Raw genomic sequence first — 15,300 nt, forward strand, 5'->3', positions numbered from 1 at the left:
GCCCGAGAGCCCCACGAGGGGGGGACTCTGTCGGCCTTCTTTGCCGGAGGCCGACAGACTTCTTCCCCACACCTTAGGTTACCAAAATAAACTTGCAGTTTTGCTCCTGACCTTTGCCTACTTGCTGGTTCTTTTGTGCTCGCTCGGCTGGTCTTAGAAAAACAAATCAGTAATTACTTCCAGTTCAATGTACAGACTGTGTAATTTGTCATGAAACAAGCAGTTTTCATTTTGACATAATTTCTGACAACTCAGTGACATAAATATATTCACGTGAGCCCCTATTTTGTTTGACATGCTCACTTACCTCACATCAGTTCTGCTGATGGATTTGGTAAGTGGTGCTTTTAGTTTCTTTAATGAGCCACTAAGGATTTCAAGCAAATGAAATTATTATGACAAATTTTTCTATAGTCATTTCTAACACAAGGAACTCATAAAGAAATCAAATGTCTGGACTTCACTGTGAAAACACTAAACTCTCAGCCATAATGAGACTCCGCACATTATCAGAAACCCCAAAGCACATCAAAAAGCCAAGGTCAACGGAGACAGTCTTTGGAATGGGGAGGTCATAAATGTCGAACCTGGCAAATCATACATTTCTTGTCTTAACATTGCCGCATTTGCTGTCATCTCATTTGAAAGATGTGTTTGGGTTGGGTGGTGGCAGAGGGGTGGGAGTTGGGCAATGCTGGCTCTGAAATGCCAGAGAGGCATTATGAACTCCGGAAGTATCTGGCTACTGGTAGACATTTTAAACACAGATAGCAATTTCTGACCAATCCATTTCAATGATTTCTAACCCATACTCAGCTATCCAGAGGATCCTGTTTTAAGAATACTATTGTAAACTGATACACTCTATTCATTTACAAAATTCATTCATTGTATTTTTTTTTGTTTAATAGCTTGGATTCATTGTTACAGATTTGATTGACCCAAGTGAAAAAATACACTAATCATTTTTAAGTGCTATTTCAGAAGAATATGTGCAATGTTTCTAAGTTATTGTGACTTTCTGACTGTTGTGGCTTTAAATTATAATACTAATATCTTACTCTGAGAAATGTGTAAGACACAGGTCTAACAAACAACTACATTAACCTCGAGCAACAACCATCATGGAGCTGCTGTAATACAGGCATGGTGGTGGCCTACATCGGTACTTACACACACCAAGGATGTGAACTGACATCCTGACTTTCTAAAAACATAAATATTTAACTCAACTGTTTCTTGTAATAAAGAGGTTGAAAGAATCCTTTTGTGAGGTTGGATTCTCCATGGAAGAGAAGGATAATGGCCTAAGAACATTCTGAAATTTAGATATCAAAGCAAACCAAATCCCTCTGCCAAAGTGCCAAAGAGTCTGCCTACTCTGCAAAGCTGGTGCCTGTGCAAAATGTATTTTTAGTATTTTTAGATAGAGATGTTTTAGAGGAAGGAGGCAACTGACCAAGTAAGGATATTTTGTAATATTTTTCCCCTCTGGAAAAGCAGAAAAGAATGAACATCAGTTAAGCAAAATATTTAGAATTTAGCATCTTTCCTTGGGCATTTATAAACAGGAAATCTATCTGTGGCAACCAAAAGTACCTTATTCTAATCACTGCATTTGAAAAGTCAGCAAAAGCCCACACTAATTCCTATTACGCTTGTTTCTTGGTTCAATCTCTGCACTTTCAGCGGCTCTTGTACGGCGATTCTGTCTTGGACTTATTTCTGTGTCTTGAAGATCGTTTCTGAAGATAGAAAAAAGAAATGGCATCTTAGAAAGTAATGATTATTATTCTACAGCAGTTTCTAGTTTACAAGTGTTTCCACATATATTATTTCATTAAAACCTCGAAATAACCCTCTATTCTGTGGATGAATTCATAATTGTTATTATCAGTATTTCCACTTTATGAATTAGTGAATTAGCAAGGATTACAGATAGTCACTTTTGCTGAATTAAAATTTAGGAGTTTTATGCTTCTGTTTAGCATGTAGAGGACTGGAAAAGAAAAGGCAAACAAAAAGCTGCTCCCATCCTAACAAGAAAAAGCCAGGCAGTCTAACAAAATCTTAACTTTTCTTGATCCTTCAGAGACCTGAGGTTGTAAAGGAACTAAGAAAGCAAAATTACAAAGAAAAATATGCCCCACCAAAGACGGGCCACACGTCTCTCACTTTTGGCAGAGTGCTGGAGAATGAGGTGGCTACCATACAAACAGGGAAGAAGAATCAGCTAAGATTTTCCTAATTTCTTAAGTACAGGCTAGTACTGCGGGCCACTGACACAAGGAGAGTCTGCACACACTTGCCAGTTCTTTTCCACAAGCCTCTGTCAGGTGCTCACAAGAAAGACAGGGAACAGGGCAGGAGAATGGAGAGGGGCCACTTCAGTGGCTACTGGGGACAAGAAGAAGTCCTGCCTGCTTTCTTGAATGCTTCTCTCCCATGAAGCATAAGCTTTTCAATTGCTGAGGGAAACATAGGAAACTCACCCTGGGGCTCTGGCAAAGACCCATGGCCTCTGGGGAAGGAACAGAGGTGAAATCAGTCTGCCTCAAGGGGAGGCATATGACCTCATTTGCAGGAACGCAGGCAAAGATTCACTGCGGCAGGGGAAATGTGGAAACTAAAACCTCTACCTTACAGGAGGGGCAGAAAATCATCTCCAGTGATGACCTTACACTGACATCAAGCAGAGGTTTAGTCAAGGTAGCCTGATACCATGGGAGGAGGCAGAAGTGCTGAGAAAGGCCCATCCCTAAGCACCCAGGGCCTACCTAAGACTCAGGCTGGACTGAGATAACAGTGAACCCTGGCTGTTTCCCACCACGCGCCTAGCACCAAGCAATAAGCAGGAGCAGGAAATGGTTGAGGGAGAGATACGAACATAGTGAAGATACGCCCCTCTGGGGTGCAGGCAAATAAGCATGACTGAAAGGAAAATGGGAGTAAAATCAGTGAGACAAACCCTCTGGCAATCCAGCCCCAACACTAAGCAGAAGTCAAAGCAGCCATCTGCTAGAGTAACTTGAAGTGGATGCACTGAAGGTCACATTAGTCACTAGGAAACTCCAATCCAGGTCAACTCTGAATTACCTGGCTCAACTCCCAACACTAATGACCCAATAGAAGGAAGCCCATTTCCAGGCACAAACACTGTTGACCTCAGTCCCTATGGTCCTTCACTGTATGGCCAGCATTCAAAAAGTATGATACACAATAATGCAAGGGAAAAAAACCTGTTTTGAGATGGAAATTCCTTCAATAGGTTTTAAGTGTAATACATAAAGTTGATAAAAAGACTTAGTGAACTTGAAGATGTCAATAAAAACCATCCAGATTAAGATACAAAGAGAAAAAGGAGTGTGTGAGGGGGTGCACATAGAATAGAGCAGCCAGAGCTGTGAGACAATAAAAATTGCATAATATGTATATAACTGGAATGCCTGGAAGAAAGGAGAGAAAGAACTGTGAAAAATAACTATGTAAATACATATGGCTGTGGATTTTCTAAAAATTTGAAACACATCAAATCAAGATCAAAGTTGGTCAAAGAACCCCAATCATGATAAATATCAAAAATAAACAACCAATAAATAAGATCTCTCCAGGGTTTGTTGTTGTTGCTGTTTGCTATTATTGTTTAGTGACTTTTCTAAACCAATCCTATAAATATGTATTCTTCGTTGTGTATGGCAACTAAAAGTGTCTGCTTGATTAGCTTTGTAGTCCACTAATGATTGAACAGTTCCTTAGACCTCTGGAACCAGTATCATACAGAAACTCTTAGCAAAACCAGTCTTTGCTGAGGGGCTCTGTGTGCGTGCTGGGGCATGCAATCAACATTCACTCAACACTCAGTGGACAACTCTGCCTTAGCCTCTACTTCCTGCTTGCACACAGCCTCATGGTTAACCAGGGGTGAAAGCTTAGTGCTTCCTTAGGTCTTTCCTAAGCACACACAGAAGCTCTATGAATGAGAGTGACCCTCTAGATTCCCAGTAATATTTTACAGCTGTTCAAAACCCCCATGGAAATCTTACTCTTCAGCTTTTACTATTAGGCTTTTTGGTTAGCATATCATTTGCCCCAATTGTTATGTACCACCTCAGACAGCTACAAAGCTAGTCAAATGTCTCAAACTGCTTTCAACAAACACCCTTAGGGAAAAGGCTTTTTGAAGTGAGCAAGCTCCAAGTCAGGTAAAGTAAAGATAGGCTTGGCAAGTAGAGTCTTCCAGGGAACCATTAGATAGGCTAAGTAAAAATTCTCCAGGAATGTGGCTTTAAAGGGGCTCCAGCCCCACTCTGTCTTCTCTGCAGGCTGTCAGCCTGCTGGTCCTCACCATGATTGCAGACTGTTGGCTCCCAAGGCCACAGAGGAACTAGAGAGAGAAGGATGAGAACAAAGCCAGATGAATCACCACAAAACTCACTGTTCTCACTGAGATTCAGACATTTTTCTTGAATAAATGCCCCCTAAAGTGCTGCTGCCTTTGGTTAATGTTCAGAGTTTTCCAAAAAGTTGAATCTGACAATTTTTGCAGTTTTTTTATTGCATTTATGGAGCAGAGAATTTCCACCATTTTTGGTATCACTCTTATCATTTTTACTTTTTTTCATGTTTTAGTTTATGTTCTTAAAAATCTCTCAACTTTCACCATGTCAAATTTTTTATCTTAATGTTTTATTATCATTTACTTATTTGACTTCTGATTATTTTTAAGGCTTAAATTTTAGTGGGATGTTCCTCCTTACTTTTAACTTCTATTTTATTGCTCTTTATTCTCATACCTTGTTTTTAATAATCCTTTAACATTTTTCAGTAATATTTTCTTTCCATGTTTCCCCTCTTTGATTTGCCTTTATGATAGCTGGCAACAGACACAGCTATTGAGGTAGTGGAAGAAGTCATCTATACTTCTTCCACTTCCTTAGGAGGGGAGATCCTAGCAAGGAGTATTTCAGTGGTACTCCCAGAACAATTCTCTAAAACACCTCATCCCCTAAGATGCAAGAATCCTAATAGAATAATCCAACCCATATTTTTTTCCATGCATGTAACACATTGACTTACTGGAATAACACTTAATAAGATCTCACAGGTGCAGCAGGTTTTTAAATTCTTGGTCTACAGCAGGTATTACTAATGAATTTCTTTTAGTAAAATTTGACAATAGCACGTTAGCCAGATGGGAGGATATTCCTGGGGAGGGCCACAGTGAGGCACCTACCGTTTAAGTACTGAATCTATCTATTGTTAAAGTACTGAATCTATCTACTGTTAAAGTACTGAATCTACTGAATGTAAAAACATGCCTTAGGAGATCCAGCCATTCATTATTAACCTGCTTCCAATATACATTATTTCCAGGATGACCTACTTTCCTTCTTGGTAGGTCCATAGAAAGAACCTCCTGGTGTGTGGCTCTCCTTGCCTCATGTTGATTATAGAGAGAGTGGTCAGATCAAGGACCACTGTAAACAGGCCTGAGTTTCCTTTTATTCATTTTTTTAAACACGAGATTCACTGTTTTCTTGCTGCAAGTACTTTCAATTACAGTAATTGTATCATTTAACAAACATGACAGGCTCATAAGTGCATGTAAACAACTTCTCATGGGTTTAAGATGAAATGTAGACTATTAATAGAGAAAATAATTCTTCCTTTTCCGATTTTATAAGAGAAAGTTATTTTCTAAAATTTTCTTTTAAAGGCACTATGAGATAGACACAAAGAGTTAGCAAGGTTTTTAAGTGGTGTTAGCTTAAAAACCAAATTTACAAATTTGGAAAGGAGCCTTTATTTCTTATAAACAATTACAGCCTGTAAGGTGACCACTCCGACAAAGCTGAGAAGTGTTAACTCCGGCAGAGCCCAAAAGACAGGTACTATAAGGGAGAGGAAGAGAGAAAAGAGATTTATGGTGAATGTGTGGACCAAACATACATATTCAACAAGTTACAGGAGGAGCTATGATTATTCATAAAGGGGGGTTCTAATGCAAGTCCTAATGCATGCATGCATGTTACACACAACCCATGTTCATTCTGGGGTGGAGACTCAATATTTAAATACATTACAATTAGGCCTTATATGTCAAAAGGTCTTTTTAGGACACAAAGGCACCCAACTGCTCAGCCACTATAAAACTGGCCAGAACCAGTCCATGATCAGTGGTCTCTTATCAGGAGAAAGTTACTGAAATCACTCTCTTGTCAAACCAATGCCGTAGTTATAGCTTGTGGAACAGAGGGTCAGTTAGTCAGCTTCCGGCAGTAGATGTGCTACAATTGTTTTAATATTGTTTATCTCAAGGCCAGTGCTTGTTTAGCTGCTAGAGAAAAAGAAAAGCCTTGTAGCAATTAGAACATAATTACTCTTTAAGTGTAGGGTGATTTACTTAACCCTTGCCTCGCATGGCCTTAGGTCCTGTCTATAATTTGGTATTTTATTGCCACAAAAAAATATGTTCTGTCAGTCCTATGATCTCTATTCTAACATTAATGTTGGCCAGTTGTTATGTCTACACTGCAAAAGGGAGGAGGTATGATGAGGCATGTCTGACCTCCTGTGCTGTCATGGCCAGGGACTGTTTTTAAGGTTTCTATGGGTCCCCTTGGCCAACAGGGGAGTCTGTTCAGTCAGCTGACGGCTTAAAATTTTATTTTTAGTTTACAGTGACGATCCTTATTCATTCACAGGTTCTTGAAGCCAAGTAAGAACATAGAATCTACTAGTGAATACATTCAAATCCCATAAACACTGATTGACTGACTGACTGCCAGATATATTCATTCATTCACATATTTATTGAGTGCCTATGCTGGGCTGCCCAGGCATAGTGCTAGGTGCTAGGGATTTAAAATCCAGTGTACTTACTCACTAGAAAGGGTGAGAGTGCTGCTGGAGTAAAACCAGGGGCTTCTGAACAGAGTATGAAGAAAGGAATGTCAACTGCTATCTAGATGAAGAAAGGGGAAAGGGCAATTTGGACAGAAGCAGCAGCGTGTGCAAAGGCCAGAGGCAAGGCAGCATAACTCATGAGGCAACTGCGAGTGGTTCAGCTTGGCAGCTTGGCTGAAGCCACAGTCGTGGGGTGGGAAAGTCAGGGAATAAAATTCCATGAGCCAGCCAGGTAGGCTGGGGCCAGAACATGAAAAGCCTTGGATGGTGGAGAGCTACTTTAAAGTCTAAGGGGGAAAACACCTGTATGTTACATTTCACTGGCAAAATGAACTAGTAATAGACCGAGGCAGAGAGACAGCTGGACAGCAGTTGCTGCAAGCTGGAAAGTAAAGGACCTGCAGGAGTAAGCAGTGGCACAAAGAGACTGAGACAGTACAGAGGCAGCCCCAGCTGTACCTAGGAGCTTGTTAAAATGCCAATCATTAAGCCCCTTCCTAAAGCTACTGAATCAGAATATCTAGGGGTGGAGTTCACTAATCTGTAGTCTAACAAGTCCTCCAGGTGATTTTAAGTCTGAGAACCACTTATCTATAGGACTTTGCAAGTGACTGCAGGTGAGTGGTAAGGGAGAGTGAGAAGTTTAAAATAATTGCTAGGTTCTGCTTTGAACAGTGGGGAAGACTATGATCCTACCATTCACTGAGAAGAGGGGACACTGGAGGAGGAGCAGATCTGGAGCAAAGGGTTTAGACTCACTGAAGCATATATATTTTACCCACATTTATGTGTAAAGAAACTGAGACCCCAAAATGTGAAGTAACACCAGGACATTTTCTTCCTATTTTCATTCTGTTCAATGTAAATATATCTTGTAGCTTGTTGTTGTTGCTTTTTGGTTAGCACATCATTTGCCCCAACTCTTATCTACCACCTCAGACAGCTGCAAAGCTAGTCAAATGCCTCTAATTGCTTTCAACAAACATCCTTAGAAAAAAGGCTTTTTGAATCGAGCAAGCTCCAAGTCAGGTAAAGTAAAGATAGTCTTGCAAGTAGAGTCTTCCAGGGAACCATCAGACAGGCTAAGTAAAAATTCTGTGTGTGTGTTTCCTATATATTACGATGTTTTGACATCATAATATAGCCTTTCTAGCTGGGGAAAGACTGCCTCTGCTGGCATCAGGAGAGGCTGGTCAATTCTCAGAGAAAGCAACGGGCCCAGCCAGGAGTAGGCCTGTGACATGCAAACTAACCAATCCAGAGTCACACCTCCTCTATCTGGCCCCAACACCCTAAGAGGTAATAGTCCTCTGACTTAATCATGCCAGGGCCAGGTTCTAGGTAACCAGGCACCACTCCTATAGCTTGGAGCCACTGAAATTATTCAAACTAGCCAGTCCTGCACTGTTCAGCCCACCCTGCCTTGCTTTTCCTGAGAAAACCCCAATCAGGGTTCTAGCCTAAAGCGCTACCCTTGTTCCTGTCTTCTGCCTCCTGCCCATGCTAGTGTCTCTCCCTTGTGGACCTGCATGGTACGCCATGTGCTGTCTCCAGGACCTGTGAGAATAATGAAACTTGTTTTCCTGAGCCTCTCCTGTGTCTCTTCTTGTGGCCACACCTGACTGACCATCTCATAAAAGAATACAAAATGTAGATATAAGACCCCAAGACCAGTTTGTAGGAAATAAGTTTCCTGCTGCTTACGAAAACACTGCTTTATATGGAGCCATGTGTTGCTAACGAAACCTCTAAATCATTTGTGGAATTAAGAGAATGTGTTGGAACTGATATGGTATGTTCCAGGACTAATATCTCAGATATGCCACTTGTGGTACTACAAAAAAAAAATGCCTATAAGCTTAAGATGGGTATTTGTAGAACTGCAACATTTTGTTGAAAAGTAAAGTTCTGGAGGCTTTTCCTGATTCTGCTTTTAAAACTACATCACAGCTAAGTTCTTCCTTAGAAGGAACTGAGGCTGTTTATTCTATATTCTGCTGAAATCAGGAGGCCTGGATTCTGATCCTGGTGGTATCACTAACTAGTCCTTGGACCTTGACCAAGGGTCAGTTTACCTCTCTGGAGCCCAGCTTCCTTCTCTATAAAACAAATGAGTGGGGCTAGACGAGCTCTTGTATCTTTCTCGCTTTAAAAAGTGAAATGATGGGATTTGTTTTTTAAGTGCTTTCTGGTAGTAATGACTTTAAGAAATCATCATTATCAAGAACAGGCTTGGGCTCACGAACTCTGGACTCATCACAGTCACTAGTGTCAGGGTTAGTTCAGCATGAAGACGGACAAGAGGAAAGTGGTTAGCTAAGGAGTTGCCTCCTCTTCCAGAACTCAAAGTTAAATAATGCTTAGGTGAGAGACAGTAATGCAGCCAAAATCTCAAACTTACATAAAATGCTACTGCTTGAACCACCAAATATTTCATAATAAACCCATGTATCCCCTGGATACACCATACTTTTCCACTCTCCCAGTGATTCAGCTATGAAACGACAAAATGTCAATTGCACAGCAAACCTCTCCTCCTCTGGAAAGATAGTAGAGTTTAATGGTTGAGGACGCTGACTTTTGACAATTAGGTTAGAATCTCATCTCCATCACTTACTACTTACTGCTATATGACCTTGGGATGGAGACTTACCCCTTTTAGCCTCAGTTTCCTCACTGTAAAACAGGGATAATAGTATATAATAGTGCTATATTTAAATGAGATCACACATGTATTTACTATGAGTTAGGCTCATGCTGACAGTGGGGTTAAAATGCCTAACTTACAGACCAGTAGGAATGATGGGCAAACAAACAATCATACAAATGTGCTAGAAAGAGATGGACACAGTGCCGTAAGCGCCTACAGTAGGAGGACTGGATCCAGGAAGAACCTGAGCTGGTGAGTAGCGGTGTAAACTAGATGAAAAAATAAAGAACACTCTGGGTAGAGGGACAAGTTCAAAGGCTCTGTGGTGGGAGAGAGCTTTTCATGCAGGAGGACCTAAGACGTCTATATGATGAAGCAGAGAGAATATGAATATGAAGTAAATAATAAGAGATGAGTCTGGAGAAAGAGATCCAATCATGTAGCACCTTTTAGGCATATTAAAGAGTCCCTTCTCGAACCTAAAACGAACAAGAGGCCATTCAAGACTTTTAGAGCAGAGGGATGAGTAACTGATCAGATTTGCATTTTGAAAAGATGGCTCTAGCTGCATTGTGGCAATTACATAAGATTATAATACCATGTTTTTACTGTACCTTTTCTAGGTTTAGATACACTAACAGGTATCGTTGCGTTCGTTACAAATGCCTAACTGTAACATGCTGTACAGGTTTGTAGCCTAGGAGCAATATGCTATATACCCTAGAGCCCAGCTATATGGTGGGCTATACCATCTAGGTAAGTACACTCTGATGTTCCCACAATAATGAAATCACATTTCTCAGGATGTATCCCCATTGTTAAGTGATACATGAGTGTATTAATTGCCCATAGGAACAATTTATCCATACAGAAATAACATCTGATATATAACTACAGTTACATGGGATTCCATTTCTTAGCAGAAATATATAGAAACAAGTAGTAAACCGAAAATCTTTACCTTGCACGTGGATTACTACTCCTTTAAACCAGAAAGCACAAATATCATTTTGTTTGAAAATCAGCTGCATAGAAGTATAATTTCTCAGGTCAAAGTGCATGTTTATTTCATGATTATGAGAACTCACTTATGTGATGCTTCCCAGGCTTCCTCTTCTTCTAAAAGATCTCTTATGATGTCTGAACTGGAACTAAAAGGGTATGTACATCAGTATTGACAGATAATAAGAAGACTGTATTGTCCCATTAATATAAAATTCTAGAAAAAACAAATGAGTCTATAGTGAAAGAAAGCAAACGAATGGTTACCAGTGAGAGAAAGGAGGGAGAGTGGGGGTGGGCAAGGAAAGAGAGAGCCAAATGTAGTTTCCATTAGGAGAGGGGGAGCAAAGGCCAAAAGCACTGAAGAACACTGAGGCAGATTTTACCAACTTTAGTTAATTTTCCACTAGCCAGGGAGGCTGAGATTCCCTGCCACCCCTACTTCAACAGAAGTTGTTCTAAACCCTTCTATTCATAAGACCCCAGCTCCTGCTACTCCTTACCTCAGAGAGAACTACTCCAATTTTAAACAAAGCTGAAGCTGTTTTAACTCAACCTTTTCATACCCTTCTCTCTACTCCAGTGTCATCCATTCTTCTTTACCTGATGTGCTTAAGGTACTGTTTCTCAAGCTTTTAAAACTATCATCTTTCTAAGGAGCCTGTTTACACATTTCCCCCTAACCCCATGACATTTTAATACCACAAATATGATGTCTATTTGTTCATGTGTTCTGTATGTGTATATGTATGTGTATGTATAAAACACGGATATGTGTGTGTGTATATGTGTGTGTTGTATGTGTGTGTGTGTATATATATATATCTGTGTTTTATGCATATACAGAGTAACCTTTTTACCCACTCCCCACTCCCATGGAAAACAAAATTCCACCCTTTGAGGGTGATACTGCTCCCACTGAAAATCCATGAGTTAGGGAAATGGGAGCAGGGGACGATCATGTAGTTCTGGGGCCTGGCAGGGGTCACAGAGTTAGAGAAAGAGTAAAGTCAGCTTCTTGCCAACACCGCCCCCCCCTCCAACCCCGCCCCACGCTCCACAACACACACAGTTCTTTTTAAACAGGAAGGTTATGAAGCATCTCTACTAGTCCAGCTAAGAAAGGAGGATGGCCAAGTCTGTCAACTAACGTAGTAGAGTCTGTGATCAATTTACCTAGGGGTTTTCAAATCATCAGCACAAATCACTGATTTGTTAAAGTAAAATATTTGCAGTACACTAATGACATAAACCTAAGAGGTTTTTGTTATGCTACCTCAGTGAAAACAGATGGTAGAGGTGGTTTACAAAAAACACATCTCAGAAGTTGCCTGCAATCTCCTCTTCCTCTGCGACTTCAATGTCACTGCCCAGCCAGGCTGCACAGCTCCCTGGTGTCTTCAATTCCCATTACCTTTCCTTCTACTCTACCTCAGGCACTCACCTGAATGATAACCTGATCACTAAATGGACTGATACGAAATTTGGGAGGTTCAGAATTTTATCTAAAATGAAGTTTCAGGATTATCTGCTATATCTGCTGTTCCAATTCTAGTCACCACTAAAAAATAGAGTTGATGCTAATACAATTAAAATACCAGATAGAACTGCTCATTCCTTTTTAAAGTAATGTACTTATTACTATATCTGCTCAAAAACCACATTCCTAAAATTAAACATAGTTTCACAAATAGGATTTTACGTAAAATTAAACATAATTTCACAAATAGGATTTTACAAAAAGACACTTAGGTATAGCAGTCAATGTTACTAAAATTATCACTCTCAGATCGCTTCCCTGTGGATAAAAGCAATTAATATTTTTGAAGTCTTAGTCATTTTAATATGCCTTGAAGATCAAAAATTCCTTTAATATTCTTTCAAGACATCTAAAAAATCCGCCAAAGGAGAAAATTAATTACTCATTCTGATATTTCTGGGGTCAGAGCATATACAAGCCTACACAACTACAGCTTTGAAGTCTAGAACAAGGAACTTTTTCAGAGTAGACTTCAGCTTGTCTACTATTTGGTCTTGAAACATTCTGGAAGGCCGCGCTTCCAGAAGCTGGATGAACGTAAGGTTTGGTACATGAACGTTACAGCTGCCCTGTGGAAGGGCATTCAAATGGCACTCTCTGATGTCCCCACTGGTCCAGGCTACAGTGGATGTTAATATATAGATTATATATGAGAAAGATTCACTGGCAAAGATTCAAAATTGAATCTTGAATTCGATGAAATTCCAAACCTTGGTCCAGGAAGATGTTAATAGTTTTATTTAGAACACCTGCAATTAATTTTTCACACCTTTTAGTCAGCTTTTAGCCTTATTTTCAGGTCAAAGTTGCAGAAATGTAAGCTAATTCTGTGTGTGTGCATGCATGCACACATGCACACCTTGGCCAAGCGGGTTTTCCTGTAATATCTCACTCTTGTCATTCTCTGACTGAAAGTAGCAAAGCTTCTTCAGCAAAGGAAAACACTATATTCACACATTCCTTTTGTAGCATCTTATTTCATTCTACTAGTAAAGAATTTACTTCTGAAGCTGAAAAGTAAGATGTCAAATACCTCTGGCAAATGTATGACTGATGTTAGAGAAAAAACCCACAGATTTCAGTGTCAGACAAAGTTAAGTTGAGGTCCCATTTCTGTTACTTACTGTGTAATTTTGGGCAAGTTACTTAACTTTCCTCTGTGTCAATATCCTCAAGTATAAAATCAGGATAATGATACAGGTATTCCTTGGGGATTTTTAAAAGCTTATTCAATATAACACACTAAATGTTTAGCATAGAGCTTGGTACATAGTAAATGTTCAACAAATGTCAGTTCCATTTTCATGAAACAGATTTAGGTCTGAATTATCTGAATAATTGCCTCAGCACCATGCTCCAACTTGCCGGAGAAAACCTGATGATTATGTGCTCTATTTTAATCTTTGATTTCCACTGTTTCTATGACACCAGGGTGCAAATTCATCAATCTTTGATTTCCACTGTTTCTATGACACCAGGGTGCAAATTCATCAGAACCAGCATGGCAGGTACACAGGGTACTGTGGGGTAGAAAAAAACGCAAACATCGGCTATAAAAATCCTGAGGATTAAGGATTACTTACAAGTGGAATTTTTCTATTATCTAGTAGTTACCCCCGCCCCCGCCATTTCTTCCCTTAATTGTGGCATTAATATGAACGTGGTTGAGTATATCCAGTTTAAAACAATAACTCTTTAAGAGTAGATCACTGGAGGACCAATGCAGGATGACATGCCAACCAGACAATGGTACTTAAATAAATTCTATCAGCTACCATGAATCTTTCCTTGAACCCCTATTTTTAGTAATCTGTTCTATAAGATGAACAATAGTTTATAAGCTAAATATTTTAGCAGTTGGCTGACAACATATTAGAATAGTAAAGTTCCAGTTTCCAAAAAAACTCATTCATTTATGACAATGACAAAAATTATCATGTTCTGAGCAACGACTTCTACAAGCCACAGTGATAATTTCTTTGTACACATTAGCTTTTTTTTTTTTTTTTCTGAGACAGGGTGTTGCTCTGTCACTCAGGCTGGAGTGTAGTGGTACAATCACAGCTCACTGCAGCCTCAACCTCCTGGGCTCAAGGAATCCTCCCACCACAGTCTCCTGAGTAGTTATAGGTACATACCACCATGTCTGGCTAATTTTTAAATATTTTGTAGAGATGGCATCTCCCTATGTTGTCCAGGCTGGTTTCAAACTCCTAGGCTCAAGTGATCCTCCCAGCTTGCTTGGCCTCTCAAAGTGCTGGGATTACAGGTGTTGAGCCACCACATCCAGCCTTCACATTAGCTTTAATTCACAGAAGCACCCTAAGTTTTCTCCCCATTTGACAAAGGCTGAGAGAAATTAAAGTAGAAAAACAGGAATGGGAATGCAAAACTCATCTTCTTTTGCCACACTGTGCTGCTTCAACAGTGGTAGCAGAAAAATCAAATGCTATTGATTTTACCAGAGTTAAGAATACCCTCTCCTGCCTATTTATCAATAAGGTGTTTGTCACACGACCATCAGCAAAGTTCTGCAAAAAACAAGGCTAAGAGTTTCACTGTTCTCCACTAGAACTAAAAAAAGATAAAATGAAGAGAGCTCCAGATAAGAGAAAATAATAAAAATAACTTAATACATGCAAAATCCTTAATAAGAGATGAAACCAAGCAACAATAAGTTTATGTTCTATTTACAAAGCATTCACAATATATGATCATCTAATGTGCTCTGTAGACTCATCCAGGGAAGTTAGAGGGATAAACAAACAAAAAAAGCTATTCCATTTTATCAATGAGGAAACTGAAACTCTGGGAAATTAATTTAAAATCCCACGTGCCAGGCACCTTTCCAGAGTCATAAAGCCAATGGCTGAGCTATCCTCCCACAATGAAACAAAGAAAACTGACTGCTAGGTACATGGATCTCAAGGAATCATACACATTTCAAGGACTTGATGTTACAGTATCTTGGGCTAAGATACATTCCCCTAAAACAAATGTTCCATTCATCCAAAAGATGGTCTGTCTCATGCACCACACCCAGTTTAAGCTCTTTCTTTTCTTTTTTTTTTTTTTGAGATGGAGTCTCACTCTGTCGCCCAGACTGGAGTACAGTGGCGCAGTATTGGCTCACAGCAACCTCCGCCTCCCAGGTTCAAGCAATTCTGCTGCCTCAGCCTCCTGAGTAGCTGGGATTACAGGC

The 15,300-nt window shown here is 39.9% G+C and overlaps 1 protein-coding gene across 1 annotated transcript in view; it reads right to left on the reverse strand.

Moving 5' to 3' along the window:
* Window positions 1-170: 170 nt before the first annotated feature.
* The window catches only part of RAD18 (RAD18 E3 ubiquitin protein ligase), an 84,995-nt gene continuing 69,865 nt past the window's right edge, over window positions 171-15,300 (reverse strand). Inside the window, exons 12-13 of the mRNA XM_011961280.1 lie at window positions 10,645-10,707; window positions 171-1,745 (exon numbers count right to left, since the gene is read on the reverse strand). Of these exons, the coding sequence (XP_011816670.1) occupies window positions 1,643-1,745; window positions 10,645-10,707 (166 nt within the window). The 3' untranslated portion in view covers window positions 171-1,642. The remainder of the gene's footprint in view (window positions 1,746-10,644; window positions 10,708-15,300) is intronic.

This window comes from Colobus angolensis, unplaced genomic scaffold, assembly GCF_000951035.1.
Source record: "Colobus angolensis palliatus isolate OR3802 unplaced genomic scaffold, Cang.pa_1.0 Scaffold544, whole genome shotgun sequence".
Taxonomy (NCBI): domain Eukaryota; kingdom Metazoa; phylum Chordata; class Mammalia; order Primates; family Cercopithecidae; genus Colobus; species Colobus angolensis.